General features: G+C 37.1%; 1 protein-coding gene and 2 long non-coding RNA genes across 4 annotated transcripts in view; 1 reads left to right on the top strand and 2 right to left on the bottom strand.

Moving 5' to 3' along the window:
- Positions 1 to 22503, top strand: part of GABRG2 (gamma-aminobutyric acid type A receptor subunit gamma2) — a 131017-nt gene extending 108514 nt beyond the window's left edge. Inside the window, exons 7-10 of one of the 2 annotated variants that reach the window (XM_082456488.1) lie at positions 10982 to 11134; positions 16331 to 16536; positions 18576 to 18599; positions 20052 to 22503. In XM_082456488.1, coding sequence (XP_082312614.1) covers positions 10982 to 11134; positions 16331 to 16536; positions 18576 to 18599; positions 20052 to 20327 — 659 coding nt within the window. In that variant the 3' untranslated portion in view covers positions 20328 to 22503. The remainder of the gene's footprint in view (positions 1 to 10981; positions 11135 to 16330; positions 16537 to 18575; positions 18600 to 20051) is intronic. The other variant, XM_082456489.1, reaches the window with a different exon arrangement.
- On the bottom strand, positions 16387 to 20179 carry LOC309658269. The gene is made up of 3 exons (XR_014262160.1): positions 20112 to 20179; positions 17877 to 17979; positions 16387 to 16473 (listed from the first exon to the last, which is right to left on the bottom strand). It is a non-coding gene; the product is annotated as an uncharacterized lncRNA (long non-coding RNA).
- The window catches only part of LOC309658248, a 428936-nt gene continuing 426646 nt past the window's right edge, over positions 21950 to 24239 (bottom strand). Inside the window, exon 6 of the long non-coding RNA XR_014262137.1 lies at positions 21950 to 22034. This is a non-coding gene — a long non-coding RNA (uncharacterized lncRNA). The remainder of the gene's footprint in view (positions 22035 to 24239) is intronic.

The raw sequence follows: 24239 nt of genomic DNA, 5'->3' as shown, positions 1-24239 counted from the left end.
TATACAACTAAATTCTCAAGGTCATGAGACCCTCTGACTTATGTAAAGACATTTAAAAAAGGAAAAAAATGGTCATAACATTCAGGAACACATATTAAGCACCTACTGTGTCTCAGTCTATGTTATAAACACTCCACAGGAATCATTCTACTTAATCCTCATCACAACTCTGTGATGTAAGGGTGACTATCATCTGCATTTTTCCATGTGGGAAAACCGAGACAACAGACATTAAATAATCTGCTCAAGGTTATGGAGCAAATGAATGTCCAACTAAGAAATAGCTAGTGTTTTTTCTTTATTCTTTTTTTTTTTTTTGGTTAAATGTCTCATTCCTTCATTTTTTTTTAGAATAAATTTTAAAACTCCCATTGGTGAAATCTGGACATATATTTCAAATATGCAGATTTAAATAACATCACTAATAATAATTTTTCAATATTAAAATAATATTTAACATTTGGTATAGGATTTCCACAAGGTCTGTTATCTAATTAAATTAGTCATATTTTGTAAAGAAGACAAAAGAGGAGAAAGAGATTTACCCAAGATCACACAAGATCATAGCCAGACAGGAATTAGAACCCACGTGCTGACTTTAAGTCGCAGTGCTTTTCCACCCAAAAGATGAAGTTTCATGATTCACAGATACTGAGCTTTTTTAGAACCAACTCTATGTAGTAGATATAATTTATGATGTAGTTGATATTTTTTACGGTAGTAATGACTTTTGACAGACATCTTAAAAACTACCTTGAATATCACAAAATTCAAAACTTCCTGGGTGAAAGAATTCCAGCAGGAAGGAAAACAAAATAAAACAAGACAAACAAACAAAAAAACAAACCTTTAAAATGGAGTGCTTGCGCATAGAGCAAAGAGCAAGTGAGATCAAGTTTTTAAGCCTACAATTGTGCAGAGTATCCCTAGGAGTGATTTTGACATCTTGGGGAACATTTTGTGATCTGACCTTTTGCAATCATTGCCTGCAGTTGCCTGAATTCGGATGTTCTTTTTCCAGCTGCTTTCAAAGTCATTTTAGAAAGCTTGGTATTCTGGTAACATTAGGTTTCTTAACCTCTGTGGAGTCTTTTCTTTAAGCAAATGTCAGTGCCTGGGTTAGACTAAGCACGTCTGCCTTCAAAGGCAAAGTTATGCCAGGCCCATTGAAAGAGTGAAAAAAAAAAAAAGAGAAAATAAAGTATTTTTGCTAATATGCTTATTTCTCCAGAGGAGTTTTCTGGGTTTTGAGGTACAATTACTAATAATATTTCTCTTTGTCTTCTGACTTTGAAACCATTTGTGAGATGCATTCATAAATTCAACAGAGAGTTCAAATATCATCTTCATTGCTGGTAGCATTGGTTTAGAGGATAAATTTGTAGTCAGACTTGGGATTCTCACTATATCTCATCCAAATCTAATCTTTGGTATTAACCAACTCAAAGGAGAGTTGGGTGTGCAAGACCAACATACTTGCTTAACTGGCTGGCTCCAACTGAGTCCCTGTAGTAGGGACTAAGTGAGCTAAAGCTCTAGATTAACCTCTAAAAATTAGTCCATGGTTTGACTCAGGTAGAGCTAACCAAATGGAGAACAGACACAAGTGACTGTGAGATCCATCTAATAAGGAAACACAAGTAAGGAAATTGGCTAACTGTGCCAGTTTCGTCAATCAGATAACATAGAATGAATAAATTGGGAAGAAGTCAGCAGGGAATGTTTTCTTTCCAGTACTTCTGAAAGGGTGGAAATTCCTATTTAATAGGTCAGGAAAAAATGAGAGATGATGAAAACTGTGGCTGCTTATGCCTAAAGACTTCATTTTCCAGGGGCTGAACTATGAACCATGTCTTTTCCTACTGGGAAGTCTTGCTTCTTTCCAAAGATGATGACTGCGATTCCTACTCATTTCCTGAGGAGTACCGTCTCATCATTTCTGTGCCAGAATGGCACAGTATAACATATTGGTCACTTTTCTGTAGCCCTGGGATTACAACTGTGACAGATCAATTGAAATTTCTACTTACAAGGAGCATGAAGTCCTTCCTCTGCTAGCATGTACCTAAGGTTGACTGGAAATAAATGACTGCTATCTTTCTCAGGATTTCTCAGATTTTCACTGATACTTCCATTAAGCCAGTCTAATTTTCTTATCAAAGTTGACAGACAGATATTAAGTCTAGTATGGTGTGTGTTCCTTATTGGTATCTCTCTTCTGAGCTATTAAAAATATTTCCAGTCAGCAACTTGAAGCCAGGAGAACTAAGTGGAATATGAATTCACATTTTAAAATGTTACCTGAAATGAGACTTCTCAAAGAGAAACACTGTGAGATCTGGTGGTATCACTGTAATCTGCTACGTAAGGAGTAACCACACATAAAAGGACATTTTGTTACCTTTCAATACCAAGCCATGTTGCTATGTAATTAGTCTGTACTTCAGAGTCCAAGTTGAACAGAAAAGAATATGTAATTTTTGTGACATAAATTTGTGAACTGTGTTAAAATGATATGTTCATATAAACAAGAACAAGGCTGACTTCTTAACTATTGTTCCTGACAGTTGCAGGTAGCCTTTTAACAGAGGCTAAAAAAAAAAAAAAAAAAAAAAAATCACTGAACAGGAATCTGCATGTACTGCTCATCTATACATTGTCTCTGAAAGGTTACAAAACACTTTCCCTACCATTAGAAAATATGGCTTTTCACCACAGCCTTAGTGATAGGTGTGATTATCCCTATTTTACTGGGAGAATTTGAACAATTTACCCAAATCCCTGCACCTTGTTAATGACATCACTAGTACCTGAATTCTGGGACTGGATCCTGTATATTTTCCACTACAGTGAACTACTCTGCCCTTATGTAAAACATGTTTTACTATCAGATGTTTGTAAGAGTTAAGTTTAATTACACTGGGACACTGCATTTATTTTGAATGGATCAAAGTAGCAAATGCATTCATTTGTATCTTCAGCTTTAGACTTCTGAGACACAGTTGTTTTATTTATACAAATCCCAAGGTGGATTCATTTGCTACAGTGTCGGAATTTGATGATGGGCTCAAAATTACAAAAGCCGTGTTGAGCTAAGAATCAGTGGTGGCTTTTTCAGAGGGTGAGGAAGAGAAGCTATTACACTAATAAAAAGAGTGTTCTAGAAAGGAGTGCAGAGAACTGAGATCTTAGCAAATACCTAGGTCCTGTTTGAACCTAGAAAAAACCACTATCTCGAGGTTTTGCCAATATTGAATTGCCTTTCATCTAGAGCTGTTCTCCAAGAGGGGAATTCTAGAATGGTTGTTAAGTTAGGCTGGCATTCTAGACAAATGAATTTCAATCCTCCTAAAAGTAACAGGTCTATTATATAAGGTTTAAGAGCAAATGAAAGGAATTTTTCTTGTTATGATTGGGGCCCCCAGTCATCCATACCAGCTTTCTATATTAACCCCATTCAGTAATTGCTCAACTTTCTGCTTTTTTGCTTTATCTCCATGATCCTTACCACTGGCTCAAAATGGGCAGGCTGTTTACTACAAAAAGAGTACTGGTTTGGGAGGCGGGAGTCTTGGGTCTGCCACTCTGTGTCCTTGGATAAAACACCTGTCTTTTTCAATGGGTCTCAATTGTTTAACCTTGAAGAGGATAGACTTGATTGATATAAATGCTACGGCCCTTTCTAACTTTAATTCTCTTTTGAACGTTTAGTAGCACTTCTATGCTTGTATGTGCCAGAATCGTGTTAATTATATTCCACAGATTACACTACTTTGTAATCATAACTGACATTAATAGGTCTTTTCCTGTGTGCCAGGAATTTACCAGGCACGTTATATATCTTAACTCTTTTTATGTTCATGATAACCCTGTGAGGTATATTCTTATCATCCCTACTTTACAGATAAGGAAGTCAAGACTCAGCATTAAGGCACTTGCCTAAAATCATACAACCAGTGAGTGACAGGACTAGAACTTTTGAACCCAGCCTGACACCACAGTCCTTGCAGTGGACGCTTCTGATGCCCCCTCCTTCCCATTACCTTTGCTGAGCAGGTGCACCCATTGCTCAGGTGCTGCAAGGGTTGGCTGCTAACAGCGCGTCACCGTCTGCTTCTCTGGAGGACGGCCTTTGACCAGCAGAGAGCCATATGAACTAGGAGATTAAGACCACCCCACCTTAGCCTGTGGAGTACAAATGACTGCTGCTCTGGCCTCAGGGTGGGACTAACTCTGTGGCGCAATTTGTTCCAGAACCTCCTGGAAGCTCTCCTCCTCAGGCTGAAGCAAATCCATGCTTAGCTTTTTTTCTGCTGCCCTTGCCTGCTTCCCTCACTCCCCATTTTCTAACAGCTAAACCCCAACAAGGCACCCTTGCAGGAATTCTGGACTCCACCTTGGCTTCTAACTTGGAGCAGCTCCTGTTCTTCAAGACAAATCTGTGCTCCCTTTCCTTAGTGCAGAAGTCAGAGGGAGTCTTGAAAAGATGGATTTAGCCTGGAAAATAATTATAAATTACACTTTTTATTTTTCATTGTATTCTCCCCAATTGCCATTTTGTTTTTTTCATTGCCATATGAGCTAGAACAAACAACAGATGAAATAATAATGGTGAAGTTTCGAAATGAAAACACTCGTGTTAGACTTAACGTGGAAGACTGTGACGGCTGTTTCAGCCCTCTGTCCTCTTCCCTCCCTAAGTGCATCTAGCTGAGACGCTCAAATCACCAATCGATTCTTTAATAAGCATTATGCAGCCACTCTGATGCAGCTGATTTTTCTTCTTTTTTTTCTTCTTGGCAAGCAGCTAAGACTACTAACAGCTCACTGTGACCTTATATCCACATCTTTGGGGATTAAGTTCAGCAAGGTATCCAGTAAAAAATATTTACAGAAGCAATAATTTCTAAAGTAACGTTTAATATTTTAAAAGTCCATGTTGATCTCTGCCTTGGTCTTAAATGCTTTGGGTGTATAGCTGATCCGGAATTTTTTTTCATGGCCATCTGCTACAGCATTTATTCATTTAACAAATAATTGTTGAATTCCTTCTGTGTACCAGGCACTGTACTAGATGCTGAGAATGAAATAGTGAGCTAAATAGCTATAGCTACTTCTGTCATGGAGCTCATGGGTTAATTATAGTCTAAAATGTAATTCAATATTCACACCAATCATATACTTCCAATTAAGATCAGCTCTATGAGAGTCCTGTGGTGCTATGAGATCTTACTGAGAACATCTGATCAAATAATGGCTTCTCTGATGATGGGATACATTAATTAACATCTGAAGAAAGAATGGAGTTAAGTAGAGATGGGGATATTAGACTTTGAGCTGAGGGAATCAGCATGTGAAAAGACCCTGACGTGAGAGGTAGCAGGGAGCATTTAAGGAACTGCAAGAACCCCAGCTGGAGTGTAAAGAAATACTATTTAAGATGAAGCTGAAGAATAGTCAGGGAAAAGACGACACGAAGTCTTACAGGACAAGTTAAAGACTTTTAATGTGTGCTGATATCAATGGACAACAGTGGAAGGGTTTGGAGGTATAATGTATATGACATGATTGGAGGTGTGGAAAGTATTGCAGAAATTGGAGGCAACATAGGCAAATGAGGACAAAAGAATGAACAGTACCCCTCGGGAAAGCAGAGGGTAAATCAGGTTGGGTGGGCATAAAATGGAGAGATTATAAATGGTGTGAGACACAGCTGGGATGGTTCATTGTGGACCAGGGCAAAATGGACTAGAATCGTGTGTTGAGTAGAATGGATTTTATTCTGAAAAACTTGAAGGGAATGGCATGAGCATAAATGCATTCTAGAAAGATTAGCTTAGACCAGCACTGTCCAACTGAGCTTTCTATAATTTAGTAATTTTTATAATTTTATAAATAAATATATAAATAGCTGTTAAGCACTTGAAGTGTGGCTTGATCAACTGAGGAAATAGAATTTAAATTTTTTTTTAGTTTTCAATTTTACTTAAGATGGCTACCACTTAGCACAGGTCTAGTCACAGTACGGGGTATATGTGTGTAGTGTGTGCTGGTGTTGGGGGCGGCTGGAAGGTTGGAATGAGGAAAAGGATTGAAGAGATAAGCTGGGAATCTGGAAGAGATATGATGCCAGGAAGAATAAAGACAGGAAAATCATAGTAGCATGAAATGAAAATATTTAATTTACTTTGTCTAGGGCTTAGAGAACATGAAGGGAATAATGAGAGGGAGAGAAACCTAGATTAAATTCAAATTACAGATAGCCTAGCATGCCACACTAAGGAGTTTGGACTTTCTGTGAAGAGGAGCATGGATCTCTAAAGGTTTGGGAAGATTGACATTTAAGCAGAACTTTCAAAAATGTGCTTGCCAGAAACTTCATCTAATCCGGGTGTGTAAGATGAATTAGCATCTGTGTGTTTTATTAGAGTCCTTGTGCCTTGGAGTAGTGACACTATATTCATATGTCTTTCTTAGCCTGAGGACTCCCTCATGGCAAAGATTACAGTTAGCTATTTTGCCCTCTCTTGACTTCCAAGGACCTAGTTGCCGGAAAAATGTTGAATGTAATTCCAGAAGAGCTGAGAGCCTAAGCCATGACTGGGAATGGTTGGTGAATGACAGATGCAGAAACACTTGGGAGTGACATGCATAGAAGTTAGCAGCTGATTGAATTTGAAAGGCTTTTCTCTCCCACAGTGCTCTAGGTGCATAAAGTCAGGGATTGGGATTCTGCCCAAGGACTGGGTATTCTACTCATATTTTTGGGCACGGAGCAAATGTTGAAAAACACTTGGTGCCAATTGAAAGGCAATATTTAATAAACATTTTTTTCAGTGTTTATTCCAAATATCTAGAAGTAAAATATATTGTTATGTGCTTCCAGATTACCTTCCAGCTTACGTCAGTGTGCACCCCTACCAAGAGTGTGTAGCTCTGTTCTCTGTCCATGTTTTGTCAGTACTAGAAATTACCAGTTTACTTTTTTCCCTGATATGATAGGCTAAAAATGAAATACTGTGATTTTACTTTGCATTTCACTGATCACTACTGAAGTTGAGAATCTTTTCTTCTATTTAGTATCTATGAATTGTCCATTCATTTTTTTCAGCCTAGTTAAAAATGTGGGTCTTTTTCTCAGTAATTAAGAGCATTAATTATGTATCAGTGATATTAGCCTTTGATTTCTTATTTATTTGGGAAATATTCAAATGTGGTATTTTGCCTTCTAAAATGATTTAAAGGAAAAATATCTATAATACAGAAGTTCTAAGTTTTACATGGTAAACCTGTACTTTTTTTCTCCTTTATGTTTGTTTTATGGTGTACTTGACAAAGCCTTTTCCACACTAAGGTTATGAAGATGTTCTATTATATTTTTTCGTTATGTAGTATTTATATTCATGCTTAAATTTGAATCTTCAGTACATCTTAAATTTATTGTTGTGTGTTAGGTGAGGTACGGATCTAATTTCAGAAAACCCTTTTCCTAAATGAAGTTGTAGCCAACAAACTCTCCTGCCTGCCTGTGGTCAAAACCAGCCCTGTGGAATTATGCCTCAGATTCAATGAGGAGTGATAAAGGAAGATCTACTGCATTGTCTCAACACATCTCTGTCTGTCTCTCTGAGTTGTAGTATGAGACAAAATAACCTTGTTCTCATTTAATCCATTTAATTTAGAATCAGTCTGTGAGATTCCATCGGTCTGTATCTCCACATTACCTTATATAGTGCTCTTTGCATAAAAGTGATTAAAAATATTTGTTGACAAATAAAAAAGAGACTAGAGAAAGGAATGTAAGGAAGAGAATATTAACACTAATTATGCCTTCAACTTAACCTGGTAGGGAATATATACTCTATTCAACTATATTTAAGTGGAGTAAGAAACTTGGAAGAGGAACAAAGTGGTTTTAGTTTTTTCAGCATCCTGACAAAACGTTTAGGAGGTTTAAAGATAATATTTGCAAACCATACAGCCCAGTGTCTGCACACAGTAGGTCCTCATTCCTGGTAACTAGAAAATAGTTATTTTATTATTTCAGGCATTCACCAGAGGGGAAGATGTCTCTATCATGGAATCTTTAAGTTTGTAAGAGGAGATAGCTTCATGTATGAAATAAGAGCCTAAACACTCCAATAAATCTGAATTTTAAAGCTTTCAAATGGTTAACATCACAACTGAAAAACTAATAACTGAAGTTCATTATTCACTGAACTGTTGCTGTCTTCCTAAAACTAGACATAAGAATCTTACAAAAAATAAAAACTGAACATTAATGGGTGTTATTCAACTTATATGTCCTCTCTACTCAGTCATAGCCTGTGTGTGTTACATTCTAAATTAGGACAAAAACAGGGAACCAAACTAATTTATAAAATGCTATGACTTTAAATATCATATGTTAGAATAAATCAATAGAATAAATTTGAAGTGGCTGAAATAACCACCTTTGACTTTAAACCTTTTGGGCTTGGGGAAATCACTGATGTGGCACTTTCAGGAGATTTGATTTTATAGGGTTCTCAGCCGGAGAGTTTTTAAAAATACAAAAAGTGATAGAGCCTTAGATATAAGACAGGCATCAGGCTGTCACTGTGAAGCTGCTTTGCTTTTAAATGGCCTGTTCCCAAGTTTGAATCCATAATCTAGTGACAGAAAAGCTTTGGATTTGCTGGCAAAGATGAAAGATACTCAGAAGCTATTACCTTAAAATAGAAATTGATAGATAAATAGGCTGTGGAAGTTTAGATTCTGACCTAAAGGGAAGTGGAGAATTAAATTGAGATAATTATCTGTTCACTTGAGGCAAAATTAAAGTTCACCTTTAAAAGGAGTCAGATCATTAATGCCAAAGTGTAGATTCTCATTCACTTACATGATAAGGAGTAAAAAAGAAGTTAACTAAAATTGTCTAGATTTATCTAAAATATTATAATTCATAAAGTTTCATTTTCTCAAGGACTTGGAAAATAGGGAGAAAAAGTGCCCCTGAATATTATTATTTAAAAAGAAAATGTCTCTTTCTTTGTGTTTCCTATGTAGAATAAGAAACTTGAATTCGCCTCTGGTATTGTGATCAAAGAAACAGGAAAGAAAAAGATAGATATTAATAGAGATCATCTCAAGTTATAAATGTCTTTATTCCTCAATCATCGCCTGCATCTGTTATATTCTAAATTAGAACAAAAGCAAAGACCAAACAAATTTATGAAATGCTATGACTTTAAATAGCTTAAGTCCAAATAAATCAACACAGAGAAGCATCATCTCAGGGAACTAACCAAAATCTAGTTACGATCAATAAGAAAATTCCTACCTTTAACTTTTCAGGGATAATTGCTAAATAATGGCTAATTACTGCTCTTGGACAGGGAACCAATGTTCCCATGGGAGCCTAATTCCCTAATTAGTGTCTGGGTCACTAATGTTGCCTTAACCAGGATACTGAATTAGACAAGTGACAGTCCATCAATGCACCGAAGGGCAGTATTAGGAGGTATTCATAACCCCACTTAGGAAACAATGCAGGGTGAGGGGAGTCTTTACTCCCTTGAAGAGTACCCAGTGAAGGGTTTTGCATCTCAGCAGCTTAGAAGGGTGTGGAGTGAAGTTTGAGAGGGGGAAGGAAGAAGTGGACTAAGTAGTAAAAATTCACCCAGCTAAGTCAGTCTTCTCCCCATGAAGCTTCTAAAGTGCCTTATTTTCAAATCAGATCTAAATCATCTAAGTAAGGAGAGAAACACAGACATGAAGCCAAGTAATTCAACTAAAACACATGATTGGGATTTCATTGTCCATGCATTTTAGGACAAATCACAATTTAGTAAAGAAAAAAGAAGCAACATTTGAAAAGTGGTCTCATGTTTTGCCTCACATTAGGAGAGCAGATATAGTCTTTGAAACTGATGTTCTCTAACAGTACTATAAAGAAACATAAATATATAGTAACTGGGATATGTCTCTATAGTATATTTTCTAACTTCAAAAATTAAAATTTTGTAGAATTTCACTTGGAATCATACAAAATGAAAGACATGGAATTTTAAAAACAATGCATGCATCATGATTTTAACGAATCAGAGACTTGGGATTCTGTCACATTACATTGTTCTCATGCATAGCTATATGGTCATTCTTGGATTCCTTGATTACTCTCTGTATTATTTACGTAAACTCCTTTGTAACCCAAATGTTCCAGAATACAACTTCTTGATTTTTGTTTCTTTCTCTATATTTAAATATATAAATATATTCATTCATTTAATCATTTACTCAACAAATGTTACTGAATGCCTGTTTGGAATCAAGCAGGATACTAAGTACTGATAGGGCAGTGATGGGCTAGAGTAGGCACAGTCTGTGGACTCATGCAGATAAAGTCTAATAGGTGGGACAGATATTACAAAAATAACCACACGAATGAATGAGAAATTACAAACTGAAGTTAACTGCTATGAAGGAAAATCACAGGATTCAACGGAAATATGAGAAAATGTCTCAGCATAGAAATGTGGTTATAAACTGAGTAAAATAGTCATTTATTAGTACCAAGCACCAGGATATTTCTCTCTGGTTTGTATGGAGAAAGGTCCTGAGAACAAGAGGAAATTGTTACAAACCTTAGGATTCATTGCAGGCAAGAAAGGCACAGAGTAGAAACACTGTTTCTTTCCCTCTCCACCAAACAAAAAATTTCACATTGTGTGTATTAAGTAGGCAGAGAGGACAATATCAAAAATCACAGGAAAGAAGAAAATAGGAGCAATGTGCTCAAAAATGTTTCCTTCCATCAGTAATCACATTGCTTCTAAAAGGATCAGAATTCAGTACAGGTTGGGTTTTGCTTTTTGTTGTTTTTGTTCTTGACGCAGGTGGGTTAAAACTTTCAAGTGCACATAAGTTATATACATGCTTATTTTCAAGCACTTTCCAATTTTGTTAAGGGTTTTCACGGCCTATCTTTGCTCTGTTCCAGGAGATTACGTGGTCATGACTGTCTATTTTGACCTGAGCAGAAGAATGGGATACTTCACCATCCAGACCTACATCCCCTGCACACTCATCGTTGTCCTATCCTGGGTGTCCTTCTGGATCAATAAGGATGCTGTTCCAGCCAGAACTTCTCTAGGTGAGACACAATTCTTTGTGTTGTACTGTCCCAAGGTAAGTACCAAATATGACTAATCCTTATTCCCCTTTAAAAACTGACTTGCTTTTAATTCAGTCATCAATTACATAGAAATGCCATTTGTTTCATTTTAAAGAAAACTAGCATGTTAAAAAAAAAGGAGCAGTGTATAAAGTTTCCTAGTTTTGTTTTGCTAAATTACCTCCATAGGCTTTCTTCAGTAAGTTTTTAAATAAACTGGGGGTTGGGGGGGGGAAAACTTTTCTTTTCAGTAGATTTTTTTGTTTTGATCTCTGGGCAGTAGTACAGTAGAGCTGCTCACACCAGCTCATGAGAGCTGATTGTGTTTATCTTTTCCCAACGTTGTGTTCAGTGATGCCACATTGGTAGTGAAATCAACCAAGGTGAAAATATTAACAACACGGAAATAGGCAAACACTAAAAATCAGGGGCACCTTTTTTCTAGGGAATCAATTGTTACACATTTACTAGCATACCACTGGCTATTGATTAATTTCAACATGCATAATTATCGTGACATTTGAAGACATACATACACAGTAATTGGCTCCTTACAGAAGAACCATTGAAAAGATTATTTTGGGGAAAACATAATTACCTGTGAAATTCTGGGACCCCTCTCTCCACTTTTAAGATTATTTGCAATTTGCTTGATCTCTTGTATATGGTGATATCTGTCTTGGAGTTTCACATCTTTTTCCTCACACAAGGAAAGAGGACTCACGTAGATTACGACAAAGCCACAGACTCACAGGGACACTGGAGGCTAGGCCCATGAATAAAATTCTCATACTACATAAAATTTCCTAGAGACTTAACTACTGAAAAATGAATTATAAAACCACTGTCCTCTTTTATCATCTGTATGAAAACTAGAACCATATTTCTTGCTCACTCTTTGACTAGAGAGGCAGTATCATGTAATAGTTAAGAGCTTGGATTTTGAAGTCCAGAGAATCTGGATTTCAACCCACACATATGGTATGGCCTTGGATATGCCCTTTAGTCTCTGCAAATCACATTTTACTCACATGTGAAACATATATCATTTCCTGTACCTAACTGTGGGATTTTATTAGGTGAAATTAGGTATTCCATGCAAAGTGCACAAAGCATAGTAGGGCCTCAGAAATGTTAGCAATTATAGTCATTTTCTGACAAAGTGATCTGTACCACGTTATTAAAACTGAGGGCAGAAATGATTACTGGGGAAAAAAAGACATCATTTGCATTTTTGTTCTCCTCCAAACCTAATTTAGTCTCCCATCTGTTTCAAAATAAAGTTATTTTGAGTTTTTCTGTTATATGAGGTACTTTATGTTACAGGCTCTATTTAACAATTATAATGTCCTGTCTAATGCTACATGCTAAGACAAACCCAAAATATGCTGAGTCTATTACTTTAGGACTATTACCTGTGATTGTGAGTAGTGTATTGCATTACATGCTTATATGTCTGTTACATCAGAATGTAAATGTCTTTTTCACTCCCAATACAGTGCCTGGCACATGGCTGGTACCTCAGTGATTATTCAAGGAATGTATGCACTTATGAATGGATGGAAAAAATGCACTGATGCATTCCAATCTACCCATTCCAAAAATATTTTAAGGGAAGGATTTTAAATCAATCTCTTCTCTTGAAGTCTAGTTCCTGCTGGTCAAAATCCCTCTTAAGACCACTCTAGTAGCTCATTTCTACCACTTACTCAATGAGTGCTCACTGGCAAAAGACCATGGTGGGAGAAGGGATCAAGGTGAGTGGGCTGAGGAACGAGGGACGGGTCCCCAAGCACATAGCAGGTAGGTGCTCCTCTTATTTGTTGATCATTTACTATAAGTCAGGCGTCTTCAACATGGTCCCCATGCTTTTTCTACTCTTCACAACAGCTGCATGTAGAAGTTGTAATGATAATAAAGGTTATTATCACTCTTTTAGAGCTAAGGAAGCAGAGGCGCTGTAAGGTTAAATGACATTTACAAGGTCACACAGCCAGCAGATAGTAGATCTGCACCTTGGCTGATTGACACCTAGATTTGCTCTGGGTGAGACCTTGTTGAAGGCCAGCTGTGGGAAAAGGTAGGGTGCTGAGCTGAGCTGGTTTCTCTGTTTTAGCTTTGCTGTCTCACTTCTTTAGATCAGTGCTTCTTAGATTTAACTGCACATTTAAGTCAGTAGGGGACCTTTAAAATTACAGCTGCCGTAGTCCAACCCCAAGAGATGCTTATTTGATTTGTTGACAGCATGGGCTGGGTGTCAGGATTAAAAAAAAAAAAAAAATTCCCAGGTGATTCTAATGTGCGATCAGGCTTAAGAACGCTGACCTAGATTTCACTGAGTCCAATTACCTTTTCCAGTGTTTACAATCAAGAGTTGAACCAGATGACATTAAACACCTGTGAACTTCAAGTTTATTGCCATAGAACAGTTAGAGAGCCAAGTTGTTTGATGAGTGAGATAAATATACCCATGTGGCTCAGAGATTGACTGCTTTCTAAACTCAGATCACCACAGAATAGGGAATATTCATTTCGGAACTTACAACACTTGAGTATAGTTTGGTACACAAGTGGTAGCTGGTGAGGTTTAATCATGATGTAAGGATGATGGATGAAACAAGGACAAGACGAATTGATATTTTTCACCCAAGTTATGAGGTAACGTAACATGCCTGAAGAGCTTACTTCATGCCAAGACTGGAGGAATTGAAAAAAGCTATGGATGTTTTTCATGTATCTCAGGTAAGAGAACTCTAATTTCTTTGCTTGGCAAAACTAGGCTTAAAAACCACATTAAAAACAAACAAAAAAACCACATCAGGCTATCTTGTTGCTGGTAAATCACTTAAAACTACCATTTGTCTATTCTTCATTGTTCTCTTCTCTGTGGCTCCAGGCAGACCGGAAAATATCTTGAAGCATTTTTTGAAGAGTCTTCTTTTACATGGCTGGGATGAACTTGCATGTAGCCTAATAATATGAGACGGGCCACATTGTCTTAAGTGAACTTATCCATGGTATCTACTCTGAATATTGACATTTTCACTTCTCATAGGTCATATGTGGTTTGAGGCCTGAATGTGAAGTGAAGACCAAAGTGCCAATTTAGTTTTGAAATTCCCCCACAAAAATATCAGCTGTGATTAGGTATAATCAAAAACTTCTACATGAATTAATGTATAGACAACCTAAGTGAAGCTTTTTTTAGTTTGAGAAGCAGATCTTTCTTCTCTAAAATAAATGATAATAACACCTATTTATTGAGACTTTACTAGGAATTGTCACTCTATGTGCATTATTTAATTTAGTCTTCCCAAGAGCCTTAGGGAGTTCCCCCAGTCACTACCATCCCGTTTGTAATTGAGAAACTTGCCCATTCTTACGTTTCCATTATGACAACACGGAAGGCCCACATATCTACATCATATCCCAAATTAGGAATTTACAGTAGCTCCCAAGTGTGTGGTGCTTCATCCTGCATATTATGGACCTATTTATAGAGAGGAAATACAACAATGTGGTTCAGAGCATTGCGTTTAAAGTCAGACTTGCTAGGCTTGTATGTCATCTCTATCACTTAACTAGTTTATTCCTTCTGTGCTCAGTTTTTTTCACCTGCAAACAAAACAAAACAAAACAAAACAAGGATAACAGTGCTTACCTCATTGTGAGGATTTTGTGGGATAATTTAATTATACAAGTACTTAACGTAGTACTTGGCCAAAGGAAGAGATTCTTAAGTGTTAGATACTGTTCTGTGCAATTAAAACTATCTCCCCCAAGTCATCAATGTGGATTCCTATTTTCAAATGTAGGTTGAGTCTCTAGTCTTTCATATATACACTATTCTTCAATTGTTTTATTTATTCATTTGATATTTATTGAGTACTAGCACTATACTCACTATGGGATTACAATGGACATCAAGATACATTTCTTATCTGTTGTCACAAAGTATATAGAATAGACAGGGAGATGGAAGACTCCATGATCACTAACAGATGCAGAAATTTAGACTGTTGAAGTGACTTAAGTTCCTATAACTGGAGCTATAACCTATGCAGATACTGAATCTGTGTTGCCTTTATTATAATTAACATAGCTGTTACAGAAGGTAAGCCCCTGACCCTTCCCCTGTAGATACATATAGGTTGTCTTAACTTTGTTCTTTGTTATTAAACAATTATTGGGGAGGACTAGTTTGCTTGGGCACTGTTGCACAAGGGGGAAAAGAAGTGTTTTGAAATCAGACATTTAATTTTTGTGTTTAAATCCTTCTGCTACTTTACCGTCTGACATGGCGCTGGTCCTTTAGCCTCCTTTTCCTCAACTATAAAATCAAAATGAAAATATCTGCTGTAAAGATTCAAAGAGAGAATGCACATAAAATGCTTATCAGAGTGCCTGGCACGAGGAAGTTTTCAGTAAATATTAGTTATGATATTACTTCTGAGATACCTATTTTCATCACAAATAGCCTCTAAAGAACTTATCCATCAGAACATGTCAGTCGCGCACAACGCACCTCCTCTATTTAATACATTTAAATGACTTCTCCTTGCACTTTGAATACAATGCAAACTCCTGTGCATGCTCTGCGTGACTGGACTTCTACTTCCCCAGCGTCACCGTGATTTCCCCGCCCATCCCCAGAAGCCAGGTATTTTAAAAATTCAAAACCAGATAAGGTTTCCCTTCCTCAGAACCTCCCTTTAATTTTTTTAGTGCTAATAGCCAAAAGGTTGGTTTCTTCTAATTTTTTAAGCTTCCCCTTAAATATCACCTCCTCAGAGAGGCCTTCCATCTAAGTAGGTTCTCACCATCCCTGCTCTTCTGCATGGCACATACCATAATTTGTAATTATACTTTTCTTTTTTTGATCCATGGTGGTGTCTGTCGTCTTTCGCCGAAATACAAGGGACATATGGGCAGGGACCATGTCTGTTTTATTTCTCAGCACATTTTCAGCACGTTTCTCAGCACATACGGCAGGTGATACATAGTAGGCAGGCAGTACACATCTGTGAACTGAGTGAATGAATTTGAGTTACACCTCCTTTCCCAATACTGAGGTTGCTCCTCAGGAGTCACAAAACACGTTTGGTTTCATTAGTGACACAGTTTTCCAACCTGCTGATGTGGTCACACGATCTGTTTTATTGTGTCTTCCTCCAGGCATTACCACCGTCCTGACCATGACTACCCTCAGCACCATTGCCCGGAAGTCGCTCCCCAAGGTCTCCTATGTCACGGCAATGGACCTCTTCGTATCTGTTTGCTTCATCTTTGTCTTCTCTGCTTTGGTGGAGTACGGCACCCTGCATTATTTTGTCAGCAACCGGAAACCAAGCAAGGACAAAGACAAAAAGAAGAAAAACCCTGTATGTATCATTTCTTATTGGGACCTTTGACATTTTTATGCAGAGAGGTCACCTGGTTTTGTTTTGGTTTGGTCTTGCTTAGCCTATCTGCAGGCTGTCCACACTTTGGGCCGCAAGATGAAAAGGGACTGTGTGAGTTTGGCCAGGCCATAAGGATTCATTAAGGTCGTCAGTTACTTGGGAGAGACCTGATTCACTAAGGGAGACTCTTGCTCTCTTTATTTCATTGGGAGTATAACCATGGCTGAACAATGCATTCAACTTCTAGTAGCTTGTTATTTTAGGTTTCATTGATTTTCATCTTTCTGCCTCTTAACTAATATTTTTAAGTTATTGACGTTTTAACTTAAATTCTTCATCCAGTGATTTCCAATAGGAAGCCACAAGGTTCTTGAAGTTTCAGGGGTCACCACACCGTTGCAAACAATGTGTGTGTGTGTGCATTGCCAGAGGACTTCTATTGGTTTTATAGTTAAAAGGTATTTTTTTAGCCTCCCTTTTTCATTTTCTCATATATAAAATGAGTATTACAAAAAAGACATATCTTATGAGACTGCTGTGAGGAATAAATGTGGTAATGGATGTAAAAAACATTAAATAGTACCTTACATTTATAGTTGATGATGGTGGTTGATGTTGATGATTTACGCAGTTACCAACCTGGATTGAGTTCAGTGACTTGAAAACAGGTAGGATGGCTTCACCTTGCCACCTAACTTTAAGTAGAGTTGATGAAGCATAAATATAAATGCCTAAAGCAACTGTCTTTTATTATGGATGTTGAAAAGAGCATGTAGCTACCCATTTGCCCACTTAAACACAGTGTTTGGTTCATAGGAGGCCCCATGAAAATTAAGGTCCATTTCCTTACAATACTGGGGCAAAGGAACTCCTGAATTTATAGCCTTTCCTGGTCTTCTGCTTTAAGGGCTATGAGGGTCATGATAGTGGCCAGCTTTCTGACCCATGGGCTTTGGGGAGCTGAATTAATAACCACAGAATCTAGCCGATTCTAGATTGCATTCTGATGCATCTCCAGAAACCCAGGTGAAATTCTACAAATTGCACATGTTTATTTGAATGTAAGACATTATAACAGGTGAAGAAGCATCATTATTCTTGACGATTAATGCAAAAGAAATTATCTTTAATTGCCCAAATATTCGCTATACTTTATGCAGCCCTTTCTTTCTCTGTCTGTATTGCCTCTCTTTACCTTTGCATTTTCTCTATCCTTAGTTTATTTTCCTTGTTGTGTTGTTTTTTGTTTTCTCCCCCTCCTTCACTTGCTATTTCATTTTCCCCCAAAAGATGGGTCTACTGACACTCAGCATTATTACCTGCCAGTAGAAACAAGGATGTGAGGACTGGCTTAGGACAAAGCCCTCTGGTCCTCTCTATTGTGGAGTGGATTTTGTTGCAGAGATAGAAACACTTGGATTCCTTAAGCCAGGGTCATGAGATGGCAGAAGAAAAGAAGGCAGAGGAGAAAGGGAATTAAAGAACCTGCAAAAATGAAATTACCTGAGAACTTCATGCATTTACCCCTTTTAAGCCAATTAGATGATTTATCAGAGAACTATCAAGAGCCCAAGCTGTGAATGAGAAGCTGAAATTTCATTTTCCCATTTAATATGCCCTTGGGTTCATTGTGTCAAGGCTCTCCTAGTAAGGCCTCCTTGATCATAATTAGAAAATAAAATCAGTATTTCTGTACAGGGAAAACGGGCAACAGAAGGCTTCCTCACACGTGAACAATACTGGCTTTTGCAGTTAGATCACTGTGGATTAATTTACTGAAAATTTCACTAGCAATAAATCAATCACCAAATTTCATTTTCCAACTAACTTTAGGCATATGCTTTATTCCAAGCTCAGAACTGTCCTTCTGTGTTTACAATTTCAGTTCATTTCACTTGCTATGCTTTCAAAATGTATTTTTAATTTATCTTATTTTGTCTCTCTCTTTTTTTTTTTTTTCTTTTTTTCTTCTTTTAATTAAAAAAATGCGATTCTCTTTTCTGTCTACAAACCCAAAGCTTCTTCGGATGTTTTCCTTCAAGGTATAATGTTTTTTGGAATGGAAATTCACTGCATGCAACTGCTGAATTTAACTATTAATGCTTACATGGTGTTTTATTTATTTTTTATGAGCAGACATTTAAGCATTCCACTAGAGATAACACATTTAAGATGGAGAAAGTTCTAGAGATTTCTAGAATTGATTCAGCAACCCTACATTAATTCAGAGGTTTTGACCTAACGTGAGGCTAAAAATATCTCTAAGCTCTATGAGATGTCATTAGTAAAGTGGGCCTCTTTAAACATCAAAGCCAAGACTTACGCTCTCTTCTCAGATAAAAATGGAATCCAGTTTCACTGGTTGTACCTACCACGTTCCATATATACCACATATGCCCATATATACCATATATGCCCTAAAATTTGACTCTGTAAATCCTAATTCAACAAAGGATTGTTTTTCAATAAGTACATGCAATAATCTCCACTGACCTGAACTCTACCTGTCAGTTCTATAAAAATAATACAGTCTTTTTGAAGTACTTTAAGTTAAAACACCCATCCCTTCCTTCCAGGGTGATCCAGGGGCCTTTGGCTCTATCATGCAATATTTAATGAGATTTCTATTCTCAGCTGAATTCTGATAGCTGATTCACAGACAATACGATTTGTATTTATATTATCCTAAAACGAACTCATCCAAATTAACATTAAATAAATGTTTGAGTTTTCTAGCAATTCTGTAATTGGTGCAGCAGCAAAGATTAGATTAACATTTAGTTAATTGGTACTAGTTTCTTCTCATGCCAGACAGAGTTTGATAGCTAGTAACATTTAAAAAAATGTTTCACTCACATGTAGGTTAATATTGCTGACATTCTGAAGCTTCTAAATGGTGAACGTTAGACAGAGTACTTATATATTCTGTTAAAACATAAGTAAGTCATACCATTGTGGTATAAACTCAGGAAACTTCTACATTTATATATATCTTGACAGTTTCTATTAAAAGCATTTAATACATTTGCTCAGTGTAATGGGGTTAGTGTTTGCCTATATAGAGGAGCATGACACAAAATTTGATTTCAAAATTGACGCGTTTTTATTTCTCTGTTCTACTCATGTGCAACACCATTTAAATGCCTTCATGTAACCAACCTCACATCTAATATTTACTAGAATAAGATTCCATGTAGTTGTTTGATTTAAATCTTTAAACTTTTTGAGTTCTTTTGGTGCTCAATCTTCTTGCTATAGCTATTAGCTTGGTGGTATTATTTTCAGCTGCACTGCTTAAGCTCAAAATTTGAAATCTGCAAATGTGCTATCCTTCTAAGTTCAATTTTACCATTGTAGATCATGATGTCATAGCAAATTCCCTGAGTACTCATTTTCAGATTCATCATTCACATTGGTGACACTGTGGAGAAACGGTCTAGGATTTAGCAAGTATAACTAACTCTGATCCCTCTCCTTCCCTACCCTGATCTCAGGCCCCTACCATTGATATCCGCCCACGATCAGCAACCATTCAGATGAATAATGCCACACACCTTCAAGAGAGAGATGAAGAATATGGGTATGAGTGTCTGGACGGCAAGGACTGTGCCAGTTTTTTCTGCTGTTTCGAAGACTGCCGGACAGGAGCTTGGAGACGCGGGAGGATACATATCCGTATCGCCAAGATGGACTCCTACGCGCGGATCTTCTTCCCCACTGCCTTCTGCTTGTTCAATCTGGTTTACTGGGTGTCCTACCTGTACCTGTGAAGAGGTATGGCTGTTACTGAGGTGGGTCTTATCTCACTAAATCTCATGGAGAGAGAGTGTCCTTTCTAAGTCCACTTATATAATCCCCTGAGTGGTTTATAATACTCTGAATTTGTTTCTGTGTTCTAACCTGGTAAATTGTATTCATGTCATATTGTTTGCACCCAACTCTCCTGTGGGAAGTAAGTGTAATTTGAGCTATACTGTTTGCTGTGTCTCAAACCTGCAAGGCAAAGTGAAATTAGAGCAAGAACATTGAAACCAGATTTTTTTTTTCCACTAAAGGAATTGCAATAGTGAAAGCCATGACTGTTTACAGTGGTGGTATCCTTACTCAATTCAAAATACAATTAGATGCAAAAGATCCAAAACTGTATCCTCTGTTCATCTGGGGTCAAGTTGTGGTAAGTTTGATCCCAAAAGGATATCTCCCTTATTTGAGAAAAATCACAACTTGCTTTAAATATAGGAGCCTATAACTAGAAATCTATTTCATCTCCAGCCCAAGATATGAGGAAAATTTCCTCCACATCACATGTACAATGATGTAAATATTTCAATAACGTAGAATGCTTCAAGTTTAATGCATGCATCTCTCTAGAGCCAAACAAATGGATTGAAGTTAACATCATAAAGTATTGTCTTTTATTCTGTGTCTTTGGGCTGTAAAAGAATCATGAATGTAATTATAAGGGTTTGGGGTTTGGAATTGGAGGGAGGAATTTTCTCTACCTTCTCCCTCATGCATGAAGATTCAAACATCTTATTTTTTTCTCGTATGGCATATTAAAACACCTTAAGTAAAATACAGACTGGATAATTGACATCTGCCACCTCGAAATATGCCCAGTTTCATAGAGAATAAAGTAAATGTGTGTGCTTGCTGCTATTTTTTCTTCCTTTTAGGATGATAAGTCATAACAGAACTTACTCTCCATCTCAAGATCTGCTTCTAGTGACTGTGAGTGCCTCATGGGCAGAATCCTTGTCATTTCCTCCTTGGGTCCTCAGCACCTTGTATAGTGCTTGGCGCATAGCTGGCGCTCAATAAATGTGGTTGGAAGTGAACTGGCTTTATATGCTTCTGGTGAATCTCTCTGAGCTGGTCTGGAACCAGTGATTCATCTTTTCACATAGGCATTATGCAGTGCTATTTGATCTCGTAGAAGTAAACAGAAGGATCCAAAGAATTTTGGCTATTTTTGTTCATTATCAAACATTTACTTTAGGCAAAGTCCATACTCCTTTTAGAACAATATTGACAGCCGACATTTATGTACAGAAATGAGTCTATAGGGCATAATTAGAACCTGTGTATTATTGTTCCAGGTTTGGAGGTGAGTCAGCTCTGACCCATCCACCCTTTCACGGAGGACACATGGCAGGCATAAGCAGGAGTCACACCTGACTGGTGTTCAGAATGGAGTAATCTATGCTCTGTGAAAACCAAAATGTACTGAAGTTAACATTTAAAAAATGAAAGGACAAATGAAAGACTTACATGGAGGTTGAGCCTATGACTGTGTCCTCATTCAACGATAATGTATTCGCATGAAGTGGTGGTCCCAGGCTTCAAACATGATGAGTTGAGCTCCATTTTCAGGTACTCATCCTGAATCCTTATTTTTCTAAAATAGCACCCTTTGCAAGTTCTTCCTTTTGGCAATCATTACTCTAAGTCAGAATTCAATCATAGCTATAGATAATCTAAAAAGAGTAGAAAAGAAGAGAAAGTGGCATTGTTAATAGAAAACCATGTAAAGTCATGATCAAGTCGTCTGGATGAATCTTGAAATACATTTAGCTGCCAATTTTACAAACCTTTACTGTACCAGTGCTCTAGTATATAACCTCAAACACATGTAAATAGAATTAATTATTTTCTTGTTTTGAATTGTTAACATATTAAATGTTGACTTTTTGGGAGAGTTGTTGGCAAATTTTCAATGACGAGAAACATGTTATTATTGTCCACTTGAAATGTATTCCGTTAATGGGGACACTCAAAAAAGCTAGCTTTCCAATGTGTGCATAATATTGGCAACATGAATATATATTATACATAATCTAATTCTTAATTCTCAGCTGCTCCTGGTCTATGTATTTGAAAACCTTTTCACAAAGGGAATTGCTTAATATGTGGACTTTTACAATAAAAATGCTGCATTCTAATCTATGGTGTGAGGTCAGTGGTCTCGTTGGACTTGTTTGTCTTAAAGAGTGTGACCCCTCTTCCCTGTCTCATTCTCCAACACTTTCTTCCCTGTATGTGAATTTTATTTGTGAGCAGTGTGATCATGTTTTGCATGATAATGCTCCTCACTTCAAAGAAATTAAGAGATGTGTTTGGGGTGTGGAGTAGATATACAAGACAGAAAAGGTATGAAGTGGGTGAAGCTCAAGACTTCTTCTGTGCCTAAAACTTTGGTGTGGTTAAGAATATGAACAATGGTGTCAGACATCATTGGGATCCCAACTCTACCACTGACCAGTTGTTTGACAACTGTCAATTCAGCCTTTATGAGTCTCCATTTTCCCAGCTGTAAATTAGGTATAATAAGGCCACCCCATGTGGTGACACCAGCGCTCTGCTGCCATGCTCCTCCCACTCCCATCAAATCAGCTCTCTAAAAGCATCAGCACTATTCATATATGTCTTAAATGTGGCTCTGTAGCATGCTGTTTCATTTTTAGAGTACTTGAATTGCAAACCTTCCTTTAAACTATAGGCTGAAAATCCAAATCTCTTATTGAAAGAAATCTCACAGATTATTTTCACAGCCAAAGAACCCTTCTCTGTAGCCCCCAAAATTAAAAATATAGGGAGCCAGTATCTTATTTTCTTGAAGTCCTTTGAAATTATCAGAAGAACAGAGTTAGCATAATCCTTTACAAACACAGCTGCCGTAACCTTCCTCTAGCTGTCATTCTCTTGGCCCCTCGTGGCTTCCTGCATCCAATTTAAACATCCATTTCTCACCTTCCAGACACGTAAAAAAATTAGTTTTCACTTTGGTCTTGTCTTCTGTCTAACTCCATGACCTTATGTTTAGCTAAGTACATATTCATTGGATGGCCTTCATCCCTTTTGTAAAGTCTCAGTGTTATTCTGACTAGTAGCAGCAAGTTTTGTCTCTAATGAAAGTCAAATTAAATTTAACCAAATGATGCGGTCATTGGGGATTATGTCAAAAATTGTTATCTCTATGACTGTCACTATGGATTTTTGTTAAACATGTAGAAGAAAGGGCGAATGACCTAGACCAATAGCTCTGCTAAATATTTTTAATGCTCATTGAGTTGCCAAAGGTCACACAGCCAGTTAATGGCAAACCCAGGAGAGCCACCCAAGTATTACTCTTTCTACTGCCCCTCACAGTGTTTTAGGATTTGGAAGTAAAATTGTGGAATACATTATTATCTTCCTGTTAATGCTTTTTTCTTTTGGATCTGCCAAATTTGAAGATGCCTTCTTTCTCTGATCTTGACTTCACTTTAATTGCAATGAGATAAATTTTAAAATATACAGCAACAGAGATAAGTTGATAGATTTTACATTTATTTTATTCTCTAATATAATGAGCAATCATTTTTCAGTGTTACCCACTGCTTTCAGAATTCTGTTGCAAAGAAGGGATCGCCAATCTGAAAAATTGTAGACCCAGAGTTGGCCTTTGTCCCTCTGAGTTTGGAGCAATAGAAAACCAGAGTTTCCTATAGCTAGTCTCTACAGGCTCATTCTTTTCGACTATATCAGAAAAGTGGTAGTAATGCTCTATTATTACTTGGTCTGAGGTTAGGAACCATAGGCCAATTACAAAATCCAGTTGTGACTTTCTTTTTCTCTATTCGCGATTTAAAAAAAAAAAAAGTTTTTCCTTATTATTGTTTGTACAACAAAATGGAAAAGCG

Source organism: Balaenoptera physalus (genome assembly GCF_965194825.1).
Source record: "Balaenoptera physalus genome assembly, chromosome: 3".
NCBI classification, from domain to species: Eukaryota; Metazoa; Chordata; class Mammalia; order Artiodactyla; family Balaenopteridae; genus Balaenoptera; species Balaenoptera physalus.
Note: the sequence above shows the minus strand (reverse complement) of the source record. Positions and strands in the feature narration are given on the sequence as shown.